Source organism: Salmo trutta, chromosome 13 (assembly GCF_901001165.1).
Source record: "Salmo trutta chromosome 13, fSalTru1.1, whole genome shotgun sequence".
Taxonomy (NCBI): Eukaryota; Metazoa; Chordata; class Actinopteri; order Salmoniformes; family Salmonidae; genus Salmo; species Salmo trutta.
Genome location: NC_042969.1, coordinates 66,830,059 through 66,853,696, shown reverse-complemented (window position 1 = coordinate 66,853,696; position 23,638 = coordinate 66,830,059). Strand labels below are relative to the sequence as shown.

At 42.9% G+C, this 23,638-nt stretch overlaps 2 protein-coding genes across 6 annotated transcripts in view; one reads left to right on the top strand and one right to left on the bottom strand.

Annotated features, from left to right (window-relative positions):
* Nucleotides 1-110: 110 nt before the first annotated feature.
* On the top strand, nt 111-2,599 carry pih1d2 (PIH1 domain containing 2). Its single transcript, XM_029773237.1, has 6 exons — nt 111-188; nt 504-693; nt 928-1,054; nt 1,301-1,534; nt 1,739-2,037; nt 2,220-2,599. Exons 2-6 carry the CDS (start codon nt 508-510, stop codon nt 2,352-2,354), a joined length of 981 nt encoding a protein of 326 aa, XP_029629097.1. The 5' UTR covers nt 111-188; nt 504-507; the 3' UTR covers nt 2,355-2,599.
* An 86-nt stretch (nt 2,600-2,685) lies between these two features.
* LOC115206373 (dixin-A-like) overlaps nt 2,686-23,638 on the bottom strand; it is a 35,011-nt gene continuing 14,058 nt past the window's right edge. For 2 of the 5 annotated variants that reach the window (XM_029773236.1, XM_029773233.1), the window contains exons 4-15: nt 16,745-16,834; nt 16,425-16,478; nt 16,266-16,316; nt 15,914-16,018; nt 15,711-15,764; nt 15,500-15,589; nt 15,320-15,394; nt 13,443-13,610; nt 13,190-13,256; nt 8,705-8,813; nt 8,147-8,255; nt 2,686-3,066 (exon numbers count right to left, since the gene is read on the bottom strand). In XM_029773236.1, the coding sequence (XP_029629096.1) occupies nt 2,983-3,066; nt 8,147-8,255; nt 8,705-8,813; nt 13,190-13,256; nt 13,443-13,610; nt 15,320-15,394; nt 15,500-15,589; nt 15,711-15,764; nt 15,914-16,018; nt 16,266-16,316; nt 16,425-16,478; nt 16,745-16,834 (1,056 nt within the window). In that variant the 3' untranslated portion in view covers nt 2,686-2,982. Of the gene's footprint in view, nt 3,067-8,146; nt 8,301-8,704; nt 8,814-13,189; nt 13,257-13,442; nt 13,611-15,319; nt 15,395-15,499; nt 15,590-15,710; nt 15,765-15,913; nt 16,019-16,265; nt 16,317-16,424; nt 16,479-16,744; nt 16,835-23,638 lie in introns of all 5 variants that reach the window. The other 3 variants (XM_029773235.1, XM_029773234.1, XR_003880788.1) reach the window with 3 other exon arrangements.

The following is a 23,638-nucleotide window of genomic DNA, read 5'->3' as shown; positions in this document are numbered from 1 at the left end:
TCAGGATGCAGACGGTGTCTGCATCCTGAAGTAGTAGCATCTCACTTCTGTCTGTAGAGGGCATGCATGCACCACTCTCATCTCGTTTCCATAGTAACAGAGATCACTCGCTACAAAGTTGATTTTGTCAACATTTAGCTGTAAAGTTAGCACAGGGGTCGCAAGAACTTTAAGCAAGCAAGTTTACTGTGAGTATTTCCATGTGTTTTGTGTTAGAAGGATAACTAACGTTACTGTTCACCATTTGATTCACAGTATTCGTACCAAATAGTTTGAATGTATTGAAAGGCACTGCTGTCTGGTGTATTGCAACAGGTGGTAGACCTAGCGCTAGCTATTTAGCTACTGTAGCTAGCTAGCTAACGTTAACGTTATTTAACCTGGCTATGAATTCTCTCCATGCTTGTTCATCTATAGCTAACTTTCATTGCCATACCATAATCAAATGCAAAACTCCAATGAGCTCTGTGTATACTAAACTAAATCACTCAATATCTTTTCAGAAATATGTCTTCTTCCCTGGGGTGTACAAAGGAAGTTTTTCAGCAGGTCAACCAGTTCTGGTCCATGTTAGACGACCTGTCTCAGAATGACCCTCAAAGCTACCAGATGTTTATCGAGAAACAGATGAAACAGGGAACTGATTATAATGCACCGCCTCAGCCTGACTCCTGCCTACTCACTGAAATGCTGGTACCATAAAGTACCTGCTTTTTCTATGAGCAGCTACACCCACACTAGAGTTTATCGATTCAAAACACACAAACGTACAACACTGGCCTACATAAAAATGACATAGGAAAGTGTGTTGATAAGAGAATACTGATTCATTTGTTTGCAGTGCACGTTTGACTGTGTACTGCTGGCTAATAATATGGAGGTGTGAACTATAAAGAGGCTGAACAGTTGCTTTATTGTTTGTGTCAGGAGCCAAAGAAAGGGTTGCTGTACATCAATGTGTGTGGCTGGAAGCGCGTCCCTACCCCTGCTGATGAGAACAAGCCAGTGCCTGTGTGTGGAGGGAAACTGGAGACAGACAGTGATGAAGGAGGAGGTACCAAGAGTCACTGTTGTCCTGCAGAACACAAACCTGTATTTATGCATAATTAACTACATTGTAACCTGTATTACAAGAGGTGCTGGCAAAAAAGTGAACATTCCCCAAATTACTTTCTACTACAGCTGACTTTCTTATAACTTGTTTTATGGTTTTGATACTAATGTTATGTAATACTGTTTGAACTAAAAAGGTGTTTCATTGCCCTTTCTCAGTACTACAACTTGTGTTTCCTGTACTCAGACGACTACAGTGTGATGGATGTGGCGTTCAGCCCTGCGGTGCTGCAGCAGGCTCAGAAGGACAAGAGGGAGAAGGACCAGGTTCATCTGTTAGCCCTGAGCTTCACACAGCAGCAGCATGGCCTGCGTCTGGTCCAGCAGTACAACGTCAGCAGCAGTAAGCTGAAGGGCAGCCTAGAGGACATGCAGCGCCGCCTGGGTTCTCTAAAACAGTCCAGCCCTGCCACCAACACAGGTAAAGCCTCTACGTAATTATTCCCTAGTTCAAGGGGTTTTATTTTTTATTAAGGTGACACCACCACCAAGATAAAGGCTAGATTATTGAATTAAAATATATTGAGCAATACCTACTAACTATGTAGTGTATTCAATATTTTTTTAAAGGTATACTGTAGGTGAAGATACATTTTTTGACATTCATTTGACATCAATTTCCCAGCCTCCCAGACCCCAGCTTCCCTGCTTCAGCAGATCTCTCTGCGTGAAGGGCAGACTGAGGACAGTACACCTGTGCAGCTCATCACATCTGTCCAGCTAACTCCTGGGCCAGGGGACCAAAGCAACAAGACCAAGAACCTGATCCAGGTGATCTCCAGCTCAGTGACAGCCCAGCCTCAGCGGCCACAGCACCAGCTCACTGTTAACTCTGACCCCAGGGACCTCTCTCGGAGCCTGGAGCTGACTGTGGAGCTACCAAAGGTTCAGTCCATCACAGAGTGCCATCTCAGCATTTCCCAGGTCAGGGACCAATCTGCTTCCCCTTCCCTTGTGCTATGAATAAGGCCCTGTGATGGATTAACAAAATTCTGTCCCTCTTGCTTAAACGCTTCTTATGTTGACATAATAGCCTATGTTACATTATAAGTTATCCTTTCTGTGGTCTTGTGGGTCTAATAGTCTGTGTGTGTATTTCTCTGTAGGATGATGTACTACTAGAAGTGGAGGATATGTACCATCTACACCTGGAGCTGCCTGAGACTGTGAATGAGGAGTCGGCCTCTGCCACGTTCAACAAGAAGAAACGGATATTAACTTTGCAAGTGTCTATACTCTAGTGCTGGTACTGCCGACACTAAAAATACGCAAATTCATTATTAATAGACAAAAAAATAAATAAATTAACACTGTCTTTTCTGACAAGACACACTTACACCCAGTAGGTGATTTGTCTCTCTGAAGAGATTGGGACTTTGGAAATTAGAGAAGGCAGTAATGTAATTTCTGCTATGCATTCTACAAGCTGTGCGTCTGAACCTTTGTAGTAGTAAACAGTACCTTAGTAAAGACATTCACAACAACATTAATGACTCGAGTGGAATTATAGTCCTCCATGATCATGAGTTACATTAACTGCATGTCTGGGAAATAATTCACAAACAGTCAATATTCATGTAATAATCCATGTTTATTAAAACTTCAAAATTGTATTGTGAAGAACTTTATTAATATTTGGCAACTACAACTTGTACTTCAAACAGTTACTGTAAGTCAAAGGTCCATAGGACAGAGCCATTTTGAAAGTATGGTTTTATCTCGAAACAGTAATAAATAGATTGGTCCCAACTGTTTTAATAACTACCTCTGCAGGGCTGCTGCGAATACTGAGAGGGTGTTATGACATCATATTCCAGTGGTCACAGTTTGAGGCTAGTGGTTCCCTCTATGGTTGGTTGGTTCCCAGTTCTACCGTCTCTCTCCATGGTCCTCCTCCACCCAGGCCACTATCTTCCCCTCCCAGCCAGGCACCAGGGCTCCATCCTGGAACACCTAAGGACACCATCCAGAACCAGACAGGCACACTCTTTTAATATAAACAACACTACATGACCAACAGTACAGTGCATTCAGAAAGTATTCAGACCCCTTGACTTTTTCCATATTTTGTTACATTACAGCCTTGCTCTAAAATTGATTAAAAAAAAATGTTCCTCATCAATCTACACACAATACCCCATAATGACAAAGCAAAAACAGGTTTTTAGACATTTTTACAAATGCTTTAAAAATAGAAAAGTGAAATATCACATCGACATAAGTATTTAGACCTTTTACTCAGTACTTTGCTGAAGCACCTTTGGCAGTGATTACAGCCTCGTGTCTTGTGTATGACGCTACAAGCTTGGCACACCTGTATTTGGGGAGTTTGTCCCATTCTTACATTTACATTTTAGTCATTTAGCAGACGCTCTTATCCAGAGCGACTTACAGTAGTGAATGCATACATTTCATACATTTTCTTCTCTGCAGATCCTCTCAAGCTCTGTTAGGTTGGATTGGGAGCGTTGCTGCCCAGCTATAGTCAGGTCCATAAGTATTTGGACAGTGACACTATTTGCATGATTTTTGCTCTATACGCCACCACAATAGATTTGAAAGGAAACAATCAAGATGTGCTTTAAGTGTAGACTTTCATCTTTAATTTAAGGGTTTGTCAAATTGATTGTATGAACCGTGTAGGAATTACAACCATTTTTATACATACATGTTTTTTTAGATGTTTTCTAATCTGGTCTTCCTGTTTTTGAGGCTTACCAATGGTGTACATCTTGTGGTAAACCCTCTGTATTTACTCTGGTGAAGTCTTCTCTTGATTGTTGACTTTGACACAGATACACCTACCTACTGGAGGGTGTTCTTGATCTGGCCAACTGTTGTTAAGGGGTTTTTCTTCACCAGAAAAATAATTATTCTGTCATCCACCACAGTTGTTTTCTGTGGTCTTCCGGGCCTTTTGATGTTCCTGATGTTCCTGAGCTCAACAGTGCATTATTTCTTTTTAAGAACGTAACAAATAGTTGATTTGGCCACACCTAATGTTTTAGCTATCTCTGATGGGTTCGTTTTGATTTTTCAGCCTAATGATGGCTTGCTTCACTGGCAGTGACAGCTCGTTGGACTTCATATTGAGGGTAACAACAACAGATTCCAAATGCAAATGCCACACTTGAAATTAACTCTAGACCTTTTATCTGCTTACTTGTAAATCAACTAATGAGGGAATAACACACACGTGACCATGGAACAGCTGAGCAGCCAAATGTCTAGGTACTTTTGATCCCTTAAAAGGGGGGGACCACACATAAAAAGTGCTGTAATTCCTACACCGTTCACCCGATTTGGATGTAAATACCCTCAAATGAATGCTGAAAGCCTGCATTTATAGCTCATTATTTAATGTCAACTCCAATGCTGTGGTAGACAGCTAAAATAATAATATGTCCAAATATTTATGGACCTGACTGTATTTTCAGGTCTCTCCGGAGATGTTTGAACACGTTCAAGTTCGGGCTCCGGCTGGGCCACTCAAGGACATTCAGAGACTTGTCCCGAAGCCACTCCTGCGTTGTCTTGGCTGTGTGCTTAGGGTCGTTGTCCTGTTGGAAGGTGAACCTTCGCCCCGCTCTGGAGCAAGTTTTCATCAAGGATCTCTCTGTACTTTGCTCCGTTCATCTTTCCCTCGATCCTGACAAGTATCCCAGTCCCTGCCGCTGAAAAAGGCCTGATTGGTGGAGTGCTGCAGAGATGGTTGTCCTTCTGGAAGGTTCTCCCATCTCTACAGAGGAACTCTGGAGCTCTGTCAAAGTGCCCATCAGATTCTTGGTCACCTCCCTGGCCAAGGCACTTCTCCCCCAATTGTTCAGTTTGGCCGGGCGACCAGCTCTAGGAGGTTGGTGGTTCCAAACTTCTTCCATTTAAGAATGATGGGGGCCACTGGGTTCTTCGGGACCTTCAATGTGGCAGAAATGTTTTGGTACCCTTGCTCAGATCTGTACCTCAACACAATCCTGTCTCGGAGCTCTATGTACAATTCCTTCGACCTCATGGCTTGGTTTTTGCTCTGACATGCACTGTCAACTGTGGGACCTTATGTAGACAGCTGTGTCTATTTAATTTACCACAGGTAGTCGCCAATCAAGTTGTAGAAACATCTCAAGGATGATAAATGGAAATAGGATGCACCTGAGCTCAATTTCGAGTCTCAGCAAAGGGACTGAATACTTATGTAAATAAGGTATTTATTTTTCTTATAAATTTGCTACAAATTCTAAATACCTGTTTTCACTTTGTCATTAGGGGTATTGTGTGTACAGTCGTGGCCAAAAGTTTTGAGAATGACACAAATATTAATTTTCACAAAGTCTGCTGCCTCAGTTTGTATGATGGCAATTTGCATATACTCCAGAATGTTATGAAGAGTGATCAGATGAATTGCAATTAATTGCAAAGTCCCTCTTTGCCATGCAAATGAACTGAATCCCCCAAAAACATTTCCACTGCATTTCAGCCCTGCCACAAAAGGACCAGCTGACATCATGTCAGTGATACTCTCATTAACACAGGTGTGAGTGTTGACGAGGACAAGGCTGGAGATCACTCTGTCATGCTGATTAAGTTCGAATAACAAACTGGAAGCTTCAAAATGAGGGTGGTGTTTGGAATTGGAATCATTGTTCTTCCTCTGTTTACCATGGTTACTTGCAAGGAAACACGTGCCGTCATCATTGCTTTGCACAGAAAAGGGCTTCACAGGCAAGGATATTGCTGCCAGTGTAACGACAGTTGTCATGGAGAGAAGACCAAGGCGCAGCAGGTATGTGAATACTCATATTTAATTTCAAATAAAGGAGTAGAGTATTCACTTAACAACAAAAAAGGTGACAACAGTGACAGTTCTACAGGCTAATACAAGCAGTGTAAAAAACAACCACCCACAACCCCACAAGGCAAAGTAGGCACCTTATGTGTGACTCCCAATCAACCACAACCCTCTACAGCTGTGCTTGATTGGAAGTCACACGGCCAAAATCAATGAAACAATAACAAACACACACTCCCTTCTGCCACGTCCTGACCTAACTACCCCCTCTACTGGTCAGGACGTGACAGCCAGTAAGATTGCACCTAAATCAACCATTTTTCGGATTATCAAGAACTTTAAGGAGAGCGGTTCAATTGTTGTGAAGAAGGCCAAGAAAGTCCAGCAAGCGCCAGGACCGTCTCCTAAAGTTGATTCAGCTGCGGGATCGGGGCACCACCAGTACAGAGCTTGCTCAGGAATGGCAGCAGGCAGGTGTGAGTGCATCTGCACGCACAGTGAGGCGAAGACTTTTGGAGGATGGCCTGGTGTCAAGAAGGGCAGCAAAGAAGCCACTTCTCTCCAGGAAAAACATCAGGGACAGACTGATATTCTGCAAAAGGTACAGGGATTGGACTGCTGAGGACTGGGGTAAAGTCATTTTCTCTGATGAATCCCCTATCTGATTTTTTGGGGCATCCGGAAAAAAGCTTGTCCGGAGAAGACAAGGTGAGCGCTACCATCAGTCCTGTGTCATGCCAACAGTAAAGCATCCTGAGACCATTCATGTGTGGGGTTGCTTCTCAGCCAAGGGAGTGGGCTCACTCACAATTTTGCCTAAGAACACAGCCATGAATAAAGAATGGTACCAACACATCCTCCGAGAGTAACTTCTCCCATCCATCCATCAACAGTTTGGTGACGAACAATGCCTTTTCCAGAATGATGGAGCACCTTGCCATAAGGTAAAAGTGATAACTAAGTGGCTCGGGGAACAAAACATCATATTTTGGGTCCATGGCCAGGAAACTCCCCAGACCTTTAATCCCATTTGAGAACTTGTGGTCAATCCTCAAGAGGCGGGTGGACAAACAAAAACCCACAAATTCTGACAAACTCCAAGCATTGACTACGCAAGAATGGGCTGCCATCAGTCAGGATGTGGCCCAGAAGTTAATTGACAGCATGCCAGGGCAGATTGCAGAGGTCTTGAAAAAGAAGGGTCAACACTGCAAATATTGACTCTTTACATCAACGTCATGTAATTGTCAATAAAAGCCTTTCACACTTATGAAATACTTGTAATTATACTTCAGTATTCCATAGTAACATCTACCAAAAATATCTAAAGACACTGAAGCAGCAAACTTTGTGAAAATTAATATTTGTGTCATTCTCAAAGCTTTTGGCCACGACTGTTGATTGATGAAGAACATTTTTAATTGAATCCATTTTAGAATAAGGCTATAACGTAACAAAATGTTGAAAAAGTCAAACGGTTTGAATACTTTACCGAATGCACTGTATGTGAACACCTGCTCGTTGAACATCTCATTCCAAAATCATGGGCATTAATATGGAGTACTGATACGGGTACTGATGCTGGGCAATTAGGCCTGGCTCGCAGTTGGCATTCCAATTCATCACAAAGATGGGGTTGAGGTCAGGGTTCTGTACAGGCCAGTCAAGTTCTTCCACACCGATCCCGACAAATGATTTCTGTATGGACCTTGCTTTGTGCACAGGGGCATTGTCATGCTGAAACAGGAAAGGGCCTTCCCCAAACTATTGCCACAAAGTTGGAAGCACAGAATCGTCTAGAATGTCATTGTATGCAGTAGCGTTAAGATTTCCCTTCACTCGAACTAAGAGACCTAGCCTGAACCATGAAAAACAGCCCCAGAGCATTATTCCTCCTCCACCAAACTTTACAGTTGGCACTATGCATTCAGACAGGTAGTGTTCTCCTGGCATCTCCCAAACCCAGATTTGTCTGTGGCTGAAATAGCCAAATCAACTCATTTGAAGCGGTGTCCACATACTTTTGTATATGTAGTGTATGACATATACAGGGACAGTCTCTTAACACATATCAACCTTAATAAAGAATCGACATCTTTATGATCTTAAAATAGTTACTGGGTTTTGGAACTATTGCCAATTCCAAGTGTTTTCTCTTTTCATTTTGGTCATTCAGTCATTTCCCTCTAAGTGGTAAGATTTGACCCTATCTAAATGTAAACCCAAAGCTGTAATCCAAAACATGCCTACCTCCTCCTTCACAGTCCCAAACTCTGGGTCGAGGGCTTTGAAGTGGTACCTGAAGCTACCCTGGCGGTCCACCGCTGTCTTGAAGTCTCTCAGAGTCACCTCCCCCAGCCTAACAGCACAGTCTCAGTGTCAGATGGCATCATGGTACACTGATCTGTGCAGAGACACAGACATGCACATTCCCTCACAACGCTACAGCGCATAGACACACAATACACACACCAATAACACACATGCATGCATTCAATACCCAAAGCAGCCATCAAGGCAAAGGGTGGCTACTTTTAAGAATCTAAAATCTACAATATATTTTGATTTGTGTAACACTTTTTTGTTACTACATGATTCCATATGTGTTATTTCATAGTTTTGATGTCTTCACTATATTCTACAATGTAGGAAATTGTAAAAATAATGAAAAACCCTTGAATGAGTAGGTGTGTCCAAACCTTTGACTGGCACTGTACATTGCATCCACAACTTACAGGCAGCATGCAACACAACGGTACATATGCAATGGACATCATGAAGACCCAAAGAGGGATTCTGGATTCGTACCTTTTGGAGATGTTGACCAGGAAAGGAGTGAGTGAACGATCAGTGAAGTAGAGGACTTTAGTGGAGACTGTGGAGTCCAGGCCAGGACTACTGTGGGAGTGAGCTATTTCTGAAAACAAATCAAAACATATAGGTTCGCTTACTGGCTACAGCTTAAAGACAGGATTGATTGATTTTATTTACCAATTAAAAAACACATATACACACAGCATATACATAAAACAAACATGACAGGATATCACAAGAAAGTCAGACGTATTTCCATGGTACAAAAACATTACAACGTTACATAGATACAGACACATGAAAATGTGTCTGGCTAGATCTTTACCCAGCTTTTGACCTTTTGAAATGAAATAATGGTTTTGATTGGATTTATTAGGATCCCCATTAGCCAACGGCAATGGTGACAGCAAGTCTTATTTTGGTCTGACACATAACAAAAAATACATTACAGACAAAAGACTTTACAATATACATACATTTAAAATCAACATGTAGTGTGTGTGCGCATCTATCAGGTACACAGTGCATACACACAACAAGCAGTTCACATGGGGGAGAGGCGTTGTGCCGTGAAGTGTTTATTTGTTTTTTGAAACCAGAATTTCAAACACAATGTTTCTTATAAAAACAAGAAGTGATGCGGTCAGTCTTTCCTCAACTCTTAGCCAAGAGAGACTGGTATGCATAGTTTTAATATTAGCCCTCTGATTACAATGAAGAGCAAGACGTGGCGCTCTGTTCTGGGCCAGCTACAGCCTAACTAGGTCTTTCTTCGCAGCACTTGACCATGTGACTGGACAAAGATCAAGATAAGATAAAACTAGAGCCTGCAGGACTTGCTTTGTGGAGTGAAAAAAACAGAGCATCTCTTTATTACGGACAGACCTCTCCCCATCTTTACAACATTGAATCTATATGTTTTGACCGTGACATTTTAAAATCTGAGTTAACACCAAGTAATTTAGTGTCCTCAATTATGGGTGCCATGGCTTTGAGTTGATGTGGTAGTTTGTTCCACTCAACAACGCCGGAATATAAAAAACTGTTCTTACCAGATAGACTCTTACATTTAAAACAGGCAATATCAGTCTCTGGTTCTGGTGTTGTATTGGTGGACATCTCTTATATATGTAAAATAATTTGATAGGTACCTGGGGGCTGAGTCTGTAATAATTATGTGGACCAGACCAAGTTGGATTAAAATGACCCTTTTCTCTACAGATAACCAGGATAGCTGATTAAAATGCTTGATAGCTCCTAACATATGTTCAATGTAATTGAATTAAACAATTAGATAAAGTTGCGTGAAAGAGAATTATCAAGGTTGTTGAGAACGGCATACAGTGGCTTGCGAAAGTATTCACCCCCTTGGCATTTTTCCTATTTTGTTGGCTTACAACCTGGAATTAAAATATATATATATTTTTAATCATTTCATTTACACAACATGCCTACCACTATGAAGATGCAAAATATTTTTTTTTGTGAAACAAACAAGAAATAAGACAAAAAAACTGAAAACTTGAGTGTGCATAACTATTCACCCCCCCAAAGTCAATACTTTGTAGAGCCACCTTTTGCAGCAATTACAGCTGCAAGTCTCTTGGGGTATGTATCTATACGCTTGGCACATCTAGCCACTGATATTTTTGCCTGTTCTTCAAGGCAAATTGCTCCAGCTCCTTCAAGTTGGATGGGTTCCGCTGGTGTACAGCAATCTTTAAGTCATACCACAGATTCTCAATTGGATTGAGGTCTGGGCTTTGACTAGGCCATTCCAAGACATTTAAATGTTTCCCCTTAAACCACACGAGTGTTGCTTTAGCAGTATGCTTAGGGTCATTGTCATGCTGGAAGGTGAACCAATCTGAAATCTCTGGATGACTGAAACAGGTTTCCCTAAAGAATTTCCCTTTATTTAGCGCCATCCATCATTCCTTCAATTCTGACCAGTTTCCCAGTCCCTGTTCTTGGGGTGATGAGAGGTGCTGGGTTTGCGCCAGACATAGCGTTTTCCTTGATGGCCAAAAAGCTCAATTTTAGTCTCATCTGACCAGAGTACCTTCTTCCATATGTTTGGGGAGTCTCCCACATGCCTTTTGGCGAACACCAAACATGGTTGCTTATTTTTTTCTGGACACTCTTCCGTAAAGCCCAGTTCTGTGGAGTGTATGGCTTAAAGTGGTCCTATGGACAGATACGCCAATCTCCGCTGTGGAGCTTTGCAGCTCCTTCAGAGTTGTCTTTGGTCTCATTGTTGCCTCTCTGATTAATTCCCTCTTTGCCTGGTCTGTGAGTTTTGGTGGGCAGCCCTCTGTTGGCAGGTTTGTTGTGGTGCCTTATTCTTTCCCTTTTTTAATAATGGATTTCAATGGTGCTCCATGGGATGTTCAAAGTTCTGGATATTTTTTTACAACTCAACACTGATCTGTACTTCTCCACAACTTTGTCCCTGACCTGTTTGGCGAGCTCCTTGGTCTTCATAGTGCCGCTTGCTTGGTGGTTCCCCTTGCTTATTGGTGTTGCAGACTCTGGGGCCTTTCAGAACAGGTGTAGGTTGGAATCATTAAAACTCGTTTTTCAACCACTCCACACATTTCTTGTCAAAAAACTATAGTTTTGGCAAGTCAATTAGGACATCTACTTTGTGCATGACATAAGTCATTTTTCCAACAATTGTTGACAGACAGATTATTTCACTTATAATTCACTGTATCACAATTCCAGTGGGTCAGACGTTTACATACACTAAGTTGACTGTGCCTTTAAACAGCTTGGAAAATTCCAGAAAATGATGTCATGTCTTTAGAAGATTCTGATAGGCTAATTGACATCATTTGAGTCAATTGGAAGTGTACTTGTGGAGGTATTTCAAGGCCTACCTTCAAACTCAGTGCCTCTTTGCTTGACATCATGGGAAAATCAAAAGAAATCAGCCAAGACCTCAGAAAACATTTGTAGACCTCTACAAGCCTGGTTCATCCTTGGGAGCAATTTCCAAACGCCTGTAGGCACCATGTCCATCTGTAACAACACCATGGGACAACGCAGCCGTCATTCCGCTCAAGAAGGAGACGCGTTCTGTCTCCTAGAGATGAGCGTACTTTGGTGCGAAAAGTGCAAATCAATCCCAGAACAACAGCAAAGGACCTTGTGAAGATGCTTGAGGAAACAGGTACAAAAGTATCTATATCGACAGTAAAACTAGTTCTATATCGACATAACCTGAAAAACCGCTCAGCAAGGAAGAAGCCGCTGCTCCAAAACCGCCATAAAAAAGCCAGACTATGGTTTGCAACTGCACATGGGGAAAAAGATCATACTTTTTGGAGAAATGTCTTCTGGTCTGATGAAACAAAAATAGAACTGTTTGGCCATAATGACCATTGTTATGTTTGGAGGAAAAAGGGGAGGCCTGCAAGCTGAAGAACACCATCCCAACCGTGAAGCACGGGGGTGGCAGCATCATGTTGTGGGGGTGCTTTGCTGCAGGGGGGACTGGTGCACTTCACAAAATAGATGGCATCATGAGGCAGGAAAATTATGTGGATATATTGAAGCAACATCTCAAGACATCAGTCAGGAAGTTAAAGCTTGGTCGCAAATGGGTCTTCCAAATGGACAATGACCCCAAGCATACTTCCAAAGTTGTGGCAAAATGGCTTAAGAACAACAATGTCAAGGTATTGGAGGGGCCATCACAAAGCCCTGACTTCAATCCTATAGAAAATTTGTGGGCAAAACTGAAAAGCATGTGCCCTACAAACCTGACTCAGTTACACCAGCTCTATCAGGAGGAATGGGCTAAACTTCACCCAACTTATTGTGGGAAGTTTGTGGAAGGCTACCCGAAACGTTTGACCCAAGTTAAACAATTTAAAGGCAATGCTACCAAATACTTATTGAGTGTATGTAAACTTCTGACCCACTGGGAATGTGATGAAAGAAATAAAAGCTGAGATAAATCATTCTCTCTACTATTATTCTGACATTTCACATTCTTAAAATAAAGTGGTGATCCTAACTGACCTAAGACAGGGAATTTTTACTAGGATTAAATGTCAGGACTTGTGAAAAACTGAGTTTAAATGTATTTGGCTAAGGTGTATGTAAACTTCTAACTTCAACTGTATATATACTGAGATCATGTGACAGATCATGTGACACTTAGGTTGTACACAGGACTTTATTTAACTAATGATGTGACTTTTGAAGGTAATTGATTGCACCAGATCATATTTAGGGGCTTTATAGCAAAGGGGGTGAATAGATATTAACGCACCACTTTTTAATTTGACATTTTTTAACCATTTTTGAAACAGGTAATTTTTATAATTTCACTTCACCAATTTGGACTATGTTCTGTATATCCATTTCATGAAATCCATTTAAATTACAGGTTGTAATGCAACAAAATAGGAAAAACGCCAAGGGGAGTGAATACTTTTGCAAGGCACTGTAGGAAACAGTATATCTTACTTGAGCTGGGTGGCCATGAGTCCCTGTCTGTGGGGTTGGCTCTTCGTCCTGGTGATTTGTACAGACCCTACAAGAAGACAGAGTCACAGTTACTAGGAGAAATGCCAATTCAGTCAGTCACGATGTGCACACGATAAACACATGATTATGATCAGGTGCAAAATATAACGCTAACAGCATACACACAGCACCCACCTCTGTGGTTTTCTGTGTGTATTGTTGTGTGTGTGTGTGTGTGTGTGTGTGTGTGTACCCCTCTGTCCTGCTGCCTGCGGCGTGTGTCGAGTGTGTATAGGCGGTCCATGAGACTGGCCACCCCTTGCTCCAGTGTGTCCAGGGTGTGATGCTGAGGGTCGTGACCTGAGAAACCATCCCTCAGACTACGCAGGGCCTCCCTTACCAGCTGCAGTTCCTCTCCCTGCTAATACACACAAAATGACATAAACCACTAGAACTGGTGGCCAGGTCAATCTGAAGGTTGTTGATCATTTGGCTATGGCCTTTAACCTCCAGTAGGTCTCTAGCTCTAGAGACAGCTATAATGATGACATGAAACACACATTAAATTAATCACACACTCCCTCCCACCAACATGTAAACACATGTAGGAAATGTACATACAATGCCTTTGGAATGTATTCAGAACCCTTGACTTTTCCACATTTTGTTAGGCTACAGCCTTATTCTAAAATTGATCGAAATTGTTTTTTTTCACCTCATCAGTTTAGACACATTACCATTTAATGACAATGAAAAAACATATTTTTTGAAATGTTTGCTAATTTATTAAAAATGAAAAAATTAAATATAAGATTTACATAAGTATTCAGACCCTTTACTCAGTACTTTGTTAAAGCACCTTTGGCAGCGATTACAGCCTCGAGTCTTCTTGGGTATGACGCTACAAGCTTGGCACACCTGTATTTAGGGAGTTTCTCCCATTCTTCTCTGTAGATCCTCTCAAGCTTTGTCAGGTTGGATGGGGAGCGTTGCTCCACAGCTATTTTTAGGTCTCTCCAGATATGTTCGATCGGGTCGTTGTCCTGTTGGGAGGTGAACCTTCTCCCCTGTCTGAGGTCTTGAGCACTCTGGAGCAAGTTTCATCAAGGATCTCTCTGTACTTTGCTCTGTTCATCTTTGCCTTGTTCCTGCTAAGTCTCCCAGTCCATGCCGCTGAAAAAACATCCCCACAGCATGATGCTGCCACCACCTTGCTTCACCGTAGGGATGGTGCCAGGTTTCTCCAGATGTGACGCTTGTCATTCAGGCCAAAGAGTTCCATCTTGGTTTCATCAGAGCAGATACTCTTGTTTCTCATGGTCTGAGAGTTTTTAGGTTCCTTTTGGCAAACTCCAAGCGGGCTGTCATGTGCCTTTTACTGAGGGGTGGCTTCCGTCTGGCCACTCTACCATAAAGGCCTGATTGGTGGAGTGCTGCAGAGATGGGTGTCCTTCTGGAAGGTTCTCCCATCTCCACAGAGGAACTCTAGAGCTCCGTCAGAGTGACCATCGGGTTCCTGACCAAGGCCCTTCTCCCCCGATTGCTCAGTTTGGCCGGGTGGCCACTTCTAGTTAGAGTCTTGGTGGTTCCAAACTTCTTCCATTTAAGAATGATGGAGGCCACTGTGTTCTTGGGAACCTTCAATGTTGCAGAACATTTTTGGTACCCTTCCCCAGATCTGTGCCTCGACACAACCCTGTCTCGGAGCTCTACGGACAATTCCTTCAATCTCGTAGCTTGGTTTTGCTCTGACATGCACTGTCAACTGTGGACCTTATATAGACAGGTGTGTGCTTTCCAAATCATGTCCAATCAATTGAATTTACCACAGGTGGACACCAATCAAGTTGTAGAAATATCTCAAGGATGATCAATAGAAACAGGATGCACCTGAGCTCAATTTCGAATCTGATAGCAAAGGGTCTGATTCCTTATGTAACATTTTCTTTATTTATACATTTGTAAAAATATCTGAAAACCTGTTTTCACTTTGTCATTGTGGGGTATGGTTTGTAGAATCCTGATGATTTAAAAAAAGTTTTTTAGAATAAGGTTGTAACGTAATAAAATGTGGAAAAAGTCAAGGGGTCTGAATACTTTACGAATGCACTGTAGGCGGACGTGACTCACAGCTGTGTGTTGGAAGGCCGGACCAGGGGGTGGGCTCACAGAGTTACTGTACCCACACTTTTCACTCCTAGATGACTGAAGAAAAATAGATATAATAAATCTTACCAACTTTGCAAGCTACAACAAATACATGTCACTTACTGTAAGTGCAGTGGAAGCAGTTTGATTATGGTACCATACCTTGTGGCTTCCTTCATTAGAGTTGTGCCGAGCATCGTCCAGTTTCATTTGCTGTTGCTGAAGTAGTCTATCCTTTTTTCCAAGTTGCTGCTGGTTTTATAGACATATCACTGAGATATCTGTGATACTTTGAAACATTTCAACTACATAATCATATCCAAATGTTAAAGTGTGTTGAAATTGTGAAAATGCACTTAGTTCCTGATCTTACCTCATACTCATTGAGTAGGTTGTTCCGATCGCTCAACTTCCGTTTGAGCTCTGCCTACAAATATACAAAAATATACTTAGATTTGTAACGTGGATGAACAAAACATGAATATTTTAATACATAAATAGATAGAGCCATTGAATATAAAGGTCAAATATTCATTTGAAATGTCAACGTATGTATTATCATATCATCTGACTCACGTTCTCCCCCTCTAGTTGCTCTTTGCCCATGCTGCACCTCAGTAGCTCCTGCTTCAGCTGCAGCACCGCAGCCTCCTGTACAGACATACGCTGCTGAAGAGCATCCTAATGAGGAAAGGCAGATCAAAGACAACGCTAGAGAGGCCGGCTTGCCTACCAAAGAGTAAGGACCCACATATGGATCATTATGAAGCCTAAAACAGTGCACACCACTCTTCTGTAAAGGAACACTGGAGGCTAAAAGGGGCTGCTTCTCTACACAGAGCTGGCATGAGAACTGAATAAAAGCCACTAATCCATGTATAAGTAATGATCCAAACAAACTTAAGAGGGTTTGACTGGCAGGTCTTACCTTAATAGCCTGAAGGTGGCGTGCCTCTTGCTTGTGCCTCAGAAGCTCCCTCTGAGTGGACCGAAAGACAGACAGACAGACTCAGAGACATTTCATTAGGAGGGGAAGGACTGTGTTCTTATGGCAGCTCATCCACATTAAGCCCAATTACTACTGTACCTTCAGATCAAGAGCCTCCTCCATGCTTTGGTCCAGACGACTGCGGATTAGAACCTTCAAAGCGAGGGGATGAGCGGCATTATGTGAGAATAGAGAAATGTCAGAGCTTATAAGGAGACAGTGACCTGGCATGAAAGCAGGCTAAGCAGATAACATAGACTAATTCATGCTTCAACAGTATCTGCGTCTTCTCTGGACTCTAGAGTGACAGTAAAAACATTATAGCATGCCAGGGTCTGACACCGTCACATCACAGTGAGTGGCTGAACATGCTGTATTATCTAAAGTGACTGTAAAGAGGATGGGGGCGGACACAGTACCAGCTGCTGCTCAGAGTTAGCTCTGCTATCCCCGAAGCCCAGGGAGACGTCCTGCTCGTCCTCAGGGAGAGAGCCGTGCAGCAGTAGTGCCTGGAGAGAGAAGAGAGGGATAGACACATACTGTACCTACTGTATATGTAACATAAAGTCTATACACCCAGAATATATTTCACAGTATAAAAACACATCAGAGAAAAAGACAGACACACACACACACACACACACACACACACACACACACACACACACACACACACACACACACACACACACACACACACACACACACACACACACACATAGATATGGATGTACACCCTCACCTATACCACACGGCTGCCAACCTGAACTGGACAGTGAAAATAGAGCAAATGCTTGGCTTGGACATTTGCAGGACCATTTTAAGCTCAGTTGGGCAGGGCGGGGTAGAGGTGGGGGGTGATTTTTATACCTGACATGATAGATTAGATTGTGCTAGTTTAGAGCAGTTAAATCCTGATACAAGATAAAGCTTGGATGATCACAATCTTATTGTATACTTACCTTAGCTGGAGCCTTGGAGGGATACATCTTAGACACACTAAACATGTTCACATAAAGCTACACTGAACAAAAATATTAACGCAACATGTAAAGTCTTGGTCCCATGTTTCATGAACTGAAATAAAATATCCCAGAAATGTTCCACATTCACATAAAGCTTATTTCTCTCAAATGTTGTGCACAAATTTGTTTAGATCCCTGTTCATGAGCATTTCTCCTTTGCCAAGATAATTAATCCACATGACAGGTGTGGCATATCAAGAAGCTGATTAAACAGCATGATCATTATAAAGGTGCACCTTGTGCAGGGGATAATAAAAGCCCACTCTAAAATGTGCAGTTTTGTCACACAACACAATGCCACAGATGTCTCAAGTTTTGAGGGAGAGTACAATTGGCATGCTGACTGCAGGAATGTTCACCAGAGCTGTTGCCGGATAATTGAATGTTCATTTCTCTACCATAAGATAATTTGGCAGTATGTCCAACCGGCCTCACAACCGCAGACCGCATGTATGGCATCGTGTGGGTGAGCAGTTTGCTGATGTCTACGTTGTAAACAGAGTGCCCCGTGGTGGTGGTGTGGTTATGGTATGGGCAGGCATAAGCTACAGACAACAAACACAACTGCATTTTATTGATGGCAATTTGACTGCACAGAGATACCGTGACTAGATCCTGAGGCCCATTGTCGTGCCATTCATCCACCGCTATCACCTCATGTTTCAGCATGATAATGCACGGCCCCATGCCGCAATGATCTGTACACATTTCCTGGAAGCTGAAAATGTCCCAGTTCTTCCATGGCCTGCACACTCACCAGACATGTTACCCATTAAGCATGTTTGGGATGCTCTAGATCAACGTGTACGACATCGTGTTCCAGTTCGCGCCAATATCCAGCAACTTCCCACAGCTATTGAAGTGGAGTGGGACAACATTCCACAGGCCAAAATCAACAGCCTGATCAACTCTATCCGAAGGAGATGTTTCGGGCTGCATGAGGCAAATTCTGATCCATGCCCCTATCTTTTTCTTAAGGTACAGTATCTGTGACCAACAGATACCAACAGATCTGTATTCCCAGTCATGTGAAATCCATAGATTAGGGCCTAATTAATTTATTTCAATTGACTGATATCCTTATATGAACTGTAACTCAGTAAAATCTTTGAAATTGTTACATATTGCGTTTATATTTTTGTTCAGCATATGTTTGTCTGACTGACTGTGTGTCTCTGGGTGGCAGGTATCTGTGCGTATGGGGCAGCAGGTAGCCTAGTGGTTAGAGTATTGGGCCAGTAACCGAAAGGTTGCTGGATCGAATCCCCAAGCTGACAAGATAAAAATCAATTGTTTTGCCCCTGAACAAGGCAGTAAACCCACTGTTCCCTGGTAGGCCGTCATTGTAAATAAGAATTTGTTCTTAACTGACTTGCCTAGTTAAATAAAGGTTAAGTTATTTTAAAACATCTGTGTATGTCAAGCTTATTGTGTTGTTATATTCATTTTTATTTCTATTAGTTTTAAGATTGTTATTTCAGTTAGTTTTCAGATCCACTTGACTACTTTTTATTTAGTTTAACTTCTTAAAGTATAGGGGGCAGTATTTTCACGGCCGGATGAAAAACGTACCCAAATTAAACTGGTTACTACTCTGGCCCAGAAACTAGAATATGCATATTATTAGTAGATCTGGATGGAAGCTCTGAAGTTTCTAAAACTGTTTGAATGGTGTCTGTGAGTATAACAGAACTCATATGGCAGGCAAAAACCTGAGAAAAATTCAACCAGGAAGTGGGAGATCTAAGAATTGTAGTTCTTCTTTCTAATACCCATCGAAACTACAGTGTCTGTGGGGTCACATTGCACTTCCTAAGGCTTCCATTGGCTGTCAAAAGCCTTCAGAAAGTTTTTTCATCGTTGTCCTGTAACCGGGCAGAGAATAGTATCTCAGTCAATGAGTGGACTGCCTATGGAGAAAGGGATTGATGATGCGCGATCCCGCGATCGCACCGTTCCTTCTTTTTCTTCTTGAATGAATACGCTATTGTCCGGTTGGAATATTATCGCATTTTTACGTAAAAAATACCATAAAGATTGTTTTTAAACAACGTTTGACATGCTTCTAAGAACGGTAATGGAACATTTTGACTTTTCGTCTCTGGTACTGCGCTCGCGCGTTATGCCTTTGGATAGTGATCTGAACGCACGAACAAAACAGAGGTATTTAGACATAAATATGGATTATTTCAAACAAAAACAACATTTCTTGTGGATGTAGCAGTCCTTGGAGTGCATTCTGACGAAGATCAGCAAAGGTAAGAGAATATTTATAATACTAATTCTGCGTTTAGGTGATCCCAGAACTTGGCGGGTGTCTGTATAGCTTGCTTTGATGGCGAGCTATGTACTCAGAATATAGAAAAATGTGCTTTCGCCGAAAAGCTATTTTAAAATCTGACACAGCGGTTGCATAAAGGAGTACTGTATCTATAATTCTTAAAATAGTTGTTATGTATTTTGTCAACGTTTATGATGAGTATTTTTGTAAATTGATGTGCACATTCACTGGAAGTTTTGGTGGGAATACATTTTCTGAACATCACGCTCCAATGTAAAATGCTGTTTTTGGATATAAATATGAACTTTATCGAACAAAACATACATGTATTCTGTAACATGATGTCCTAGGAGTGTCATCTGATGAAGATCGTCAAAGGTTAGTGCTTCATTTAGCTGTGTTTGGGGTTTTTGTGACATATATCCTTGCTTGGAAAATGGCTGTGTGGTTATTTTTGTTTATGTACTCTCCTAACATAATCTAATGTTTTGCTTTTGCTGTAAAGCCTTTTTGAAATCGGACAATGTGGTTACATTAAGGAGAAGTGTATCTTTAAAATGGTGTAAAATAGTCGTATTTTTGAGAAATTGAAATTATGATATTTTTGCTGTTTTTTATTTCGCGCCATGCTATTTCACTGGCTGTTGAATAGTGTAGGACGGTCACGTCCCACCTTGCCCAGAGAAGTTAAGTTTCATAAAAACAGTTCTATTTTGTTCTTATATTATTTTGTTTCCGTTTTAGTGTTACAGACAGAAAGATGCCTATGCGCGAGAGGCTAGGAGCCATCTCACTGGATGCGTTCGAGCGGATTGCTTTGGTTAAGTGGCACTGCCTTTCAAAGTGTGTTGCATTCTGGGGATAAAATTGCCCCTACAAGTCGACTGCAGGAACTTTACAAAAATCATGTGATCAAAGGTCATGAAGTTCTGACTGCAGTCAACGGCAAGTTTCTGCAGTTGCTCTTCATCAACTTCATCCTGTAGCCATCGCCTGTATTGTGGGAGGCTCTATTGTCAACAAATCACTAGGGTACAGTAGATATATACAAATAAATGTGATATTGGCCTAATTGATTGTACAATGTTTACACACATAATATTTATTGTATTATGATTTCAGTTTGTGAGTGTGTGATATGGGGGTTAGAAACATTTCGACTTTATAAAGAAAACCTTTAATAAAAAATGGCAACACTGCCATGTTGATCTGAGCCATTCCACTGGGCACACACTGGTTGAATCAACGTTGTTTCCACATAATTGAAATTAAATTACATTGAACTAACGTGGAAAAGAGGTTAAATTGACGTCTGTGCCAGTGGGTTACTGTTGGAAAACCACATTAGTGTCCGACTTTTGGCTGTCCCAGATGCACCTCCCACAACTTCGCTCCTCGACTTTCGTCTGCAGTCGGTTGCTTTAGCCTTACCACTCAAACGTGCCCAAAATCTGCAGTGCTGCTCGTGGTTAGTCATCTCGCTGAGTCTTGTAACCGTCGTCGTATGTAATGGACCAAGGCGCAGCGGGTTGAGTGCTCATTTTAACTTTAATTGAACACTTAGCAGAATAAACTAAGTTTGAGCCTATTCCTGGAAACATTGAACCACTGTAGTTTACATCAATTTTAATTTCTAGTGGTAGCTAGAAAAGTTATATTTTAGCGTTTTAGTGTTTCAGTGAATTGTTAGTGAGGGAGGCCCTGCTCTCTCGCTTCCCCAGTTGTTTAGTTAATTTTCATGCCAATCTCCTTTGCATTAGCGTAGCCTCTCCTGTAGCCTATCAACTATGTGTCGGTCTATCCCTGTTCTCTCCTCTCTGCACAGGCCATACAAACGCTTCACATCGCGTGGCCGCTGCCACTCTAACCTGGTGGTCCCAGCGTGCACGACCCACGTGGAGTTCCAGGTCTCCGGCAGCCTCTGGAACTGCCGGTCTGCAGCCAACAAGGCAGAGTTCATCTCAGCCTATGCTACCCTCCAGTCCCTCAGCTTCTTGGCGCTGACGGAAACATGGATTACCACAGAAAACACTGCTACTCCTACTGTACTCTCCTTGTCTGACCACGTGTTCTTGCACACCCCAAGAGCATCTGGTCAGCAGGGTGGTGGCACTGGAATCCTCATCTCTCTCAAGTGGACATTCTCTCTTTATCCCCTGACCCATGCTGTCACAATCACTAGCCCATTCAAGCTTAACATCCTTACCATTTATCGCCCTCCAGGTTCCCTTGGAGAGTTCATCAATGAGCTTGACGCCTTGATAAGTTCCTTTCCTGAGGATGGCTCACCCCTCACAGTTCTGGGTGACTTTAACCTCCCTACGTCTACCTTTGACTCATTTCTCTCTGCCTCCTTCTTTCCACTCCTCTCCTCTTTTGACCTCACACTCTCACCGTCCCCCCTACTCACAAGGCAGGCAATACGCTTGACCTCATCTTCACTAGATGCTGTTCTTATACTAATCTCACTGCAACTCCCCTCCAAGTCTCCGATCACTACCTTGTATCCTTTTCCCTCTCGCTCTCCTCCAACACTACTCACTCTGCCCTTACTCAGATGGTATTGCGCCGTCGCAACCTTCGCTCTCTCTCTCCTGCTACTCTCTCCTCTTCCATCCTATCATCTCTTCCCTCTGCTCAATCCTTCTCCAACCAATCTCCTGATTCTGCCTCCTCAACCCTCCTCTCCTCCCTTTCTGCATCCTTTGACTCTCTATGTCCCCTATCCTCCCGACCGGCTCGGTCCTCCCCTCCTGTTCCGTGGCTTGACGACTCATTGCGAGCTCACAGAACAGGGCTCCGGGCAGCCGAGCGGAAATGGAGGAAACTAGCCTCCCTGCGGACCTGGCATCTTTTCACTCCCTCCTCTCTACATTTTCCTCCTCTGTTTCTGCTGCTAAAGCCACTTTCTACCACTCTAACTTCCAAGCATCTGCCTCAAACCCTAGGAAGCTCTTTGCCACCGTCTCCTCCCTCCTGAATCCTCCTACTCCTCCCCCCTCCTCCCTCTCTGCTGATGACTTCATCAACCATTTTGAAAAGAAGGTCGACGACATCCGATCCTCGTTTGTTAAGACAGATGACACCGCTGGTCCTGCTCACATTGCCTTACCCTATGCTTTGACCTCTTTCTCCCCTCTCTCTCCAGATGAAATCTTGCGTCTTGTGACGGCCGGCCGCCCAACAACCTGCCCGCTTGAGCCTATCCCCTCCTCTCTTCTCCAGACCATTTCCGGAGACCTTCTCCCTTACCTCACCTCGCTCATCAACTCATCCTTGACCGCTGACTACGTCCCTTCCGTCTTGAAGAGAGCAAGAGTTGCACCCCTTCTCAAAAAACCTACACTCGATCCCTCCGATGTCAACAACTACAGACCAGTATCCCTTCTTTCTTTCCTCTCCAAAACTCTTGAACGTGACGTCCTTGGCCAGCTCTCCTGCTATCTCTCTCAGAATGACCTTCTTGATCCAAATCAGTCAGGTTTCAAGGCTGGTCATTCAACTGAGACTGCTCTTCTCTGTGTCACGGAGGCTCTCCGCACTGCTAAAGCTAACTCTCTCTCCTCTGCTCTCATCCTTCTAGACCTATCTGCTGCCTTTGATACTGTGAACCATCAGATCCTCCTCTCCACCCTCTCCGAGTTGGGTATCTCCGGCGTGGCTCACTCTTGGATTGCGTCCTACCTGACAGGTCGCTCCTACCAGGTGGCGTGGCGAGAATCCTTCTCCGCACCACTGGTCTCACCACTGGTGTCCCCCAGGGCTCAGTTCTAGGCCCTCTCCTATTCTCGCTATACACCAAGTCACTTGGCTCTGTCATATCCTCACATGGTCTCTCCTATCATTGCTACGCAGACGACACACAATTCATCTTCTCCTTTCCCCCTTCTGATAACCAGGTGGCGAATCGCATCTCTGCATGTCTGGCAGACATATCAGTGTGAATGACGGATCACCACCTCAAGCTGAACCTCGGCAAGACGGAGCTGCTCTTCCTCCCGGGGAAG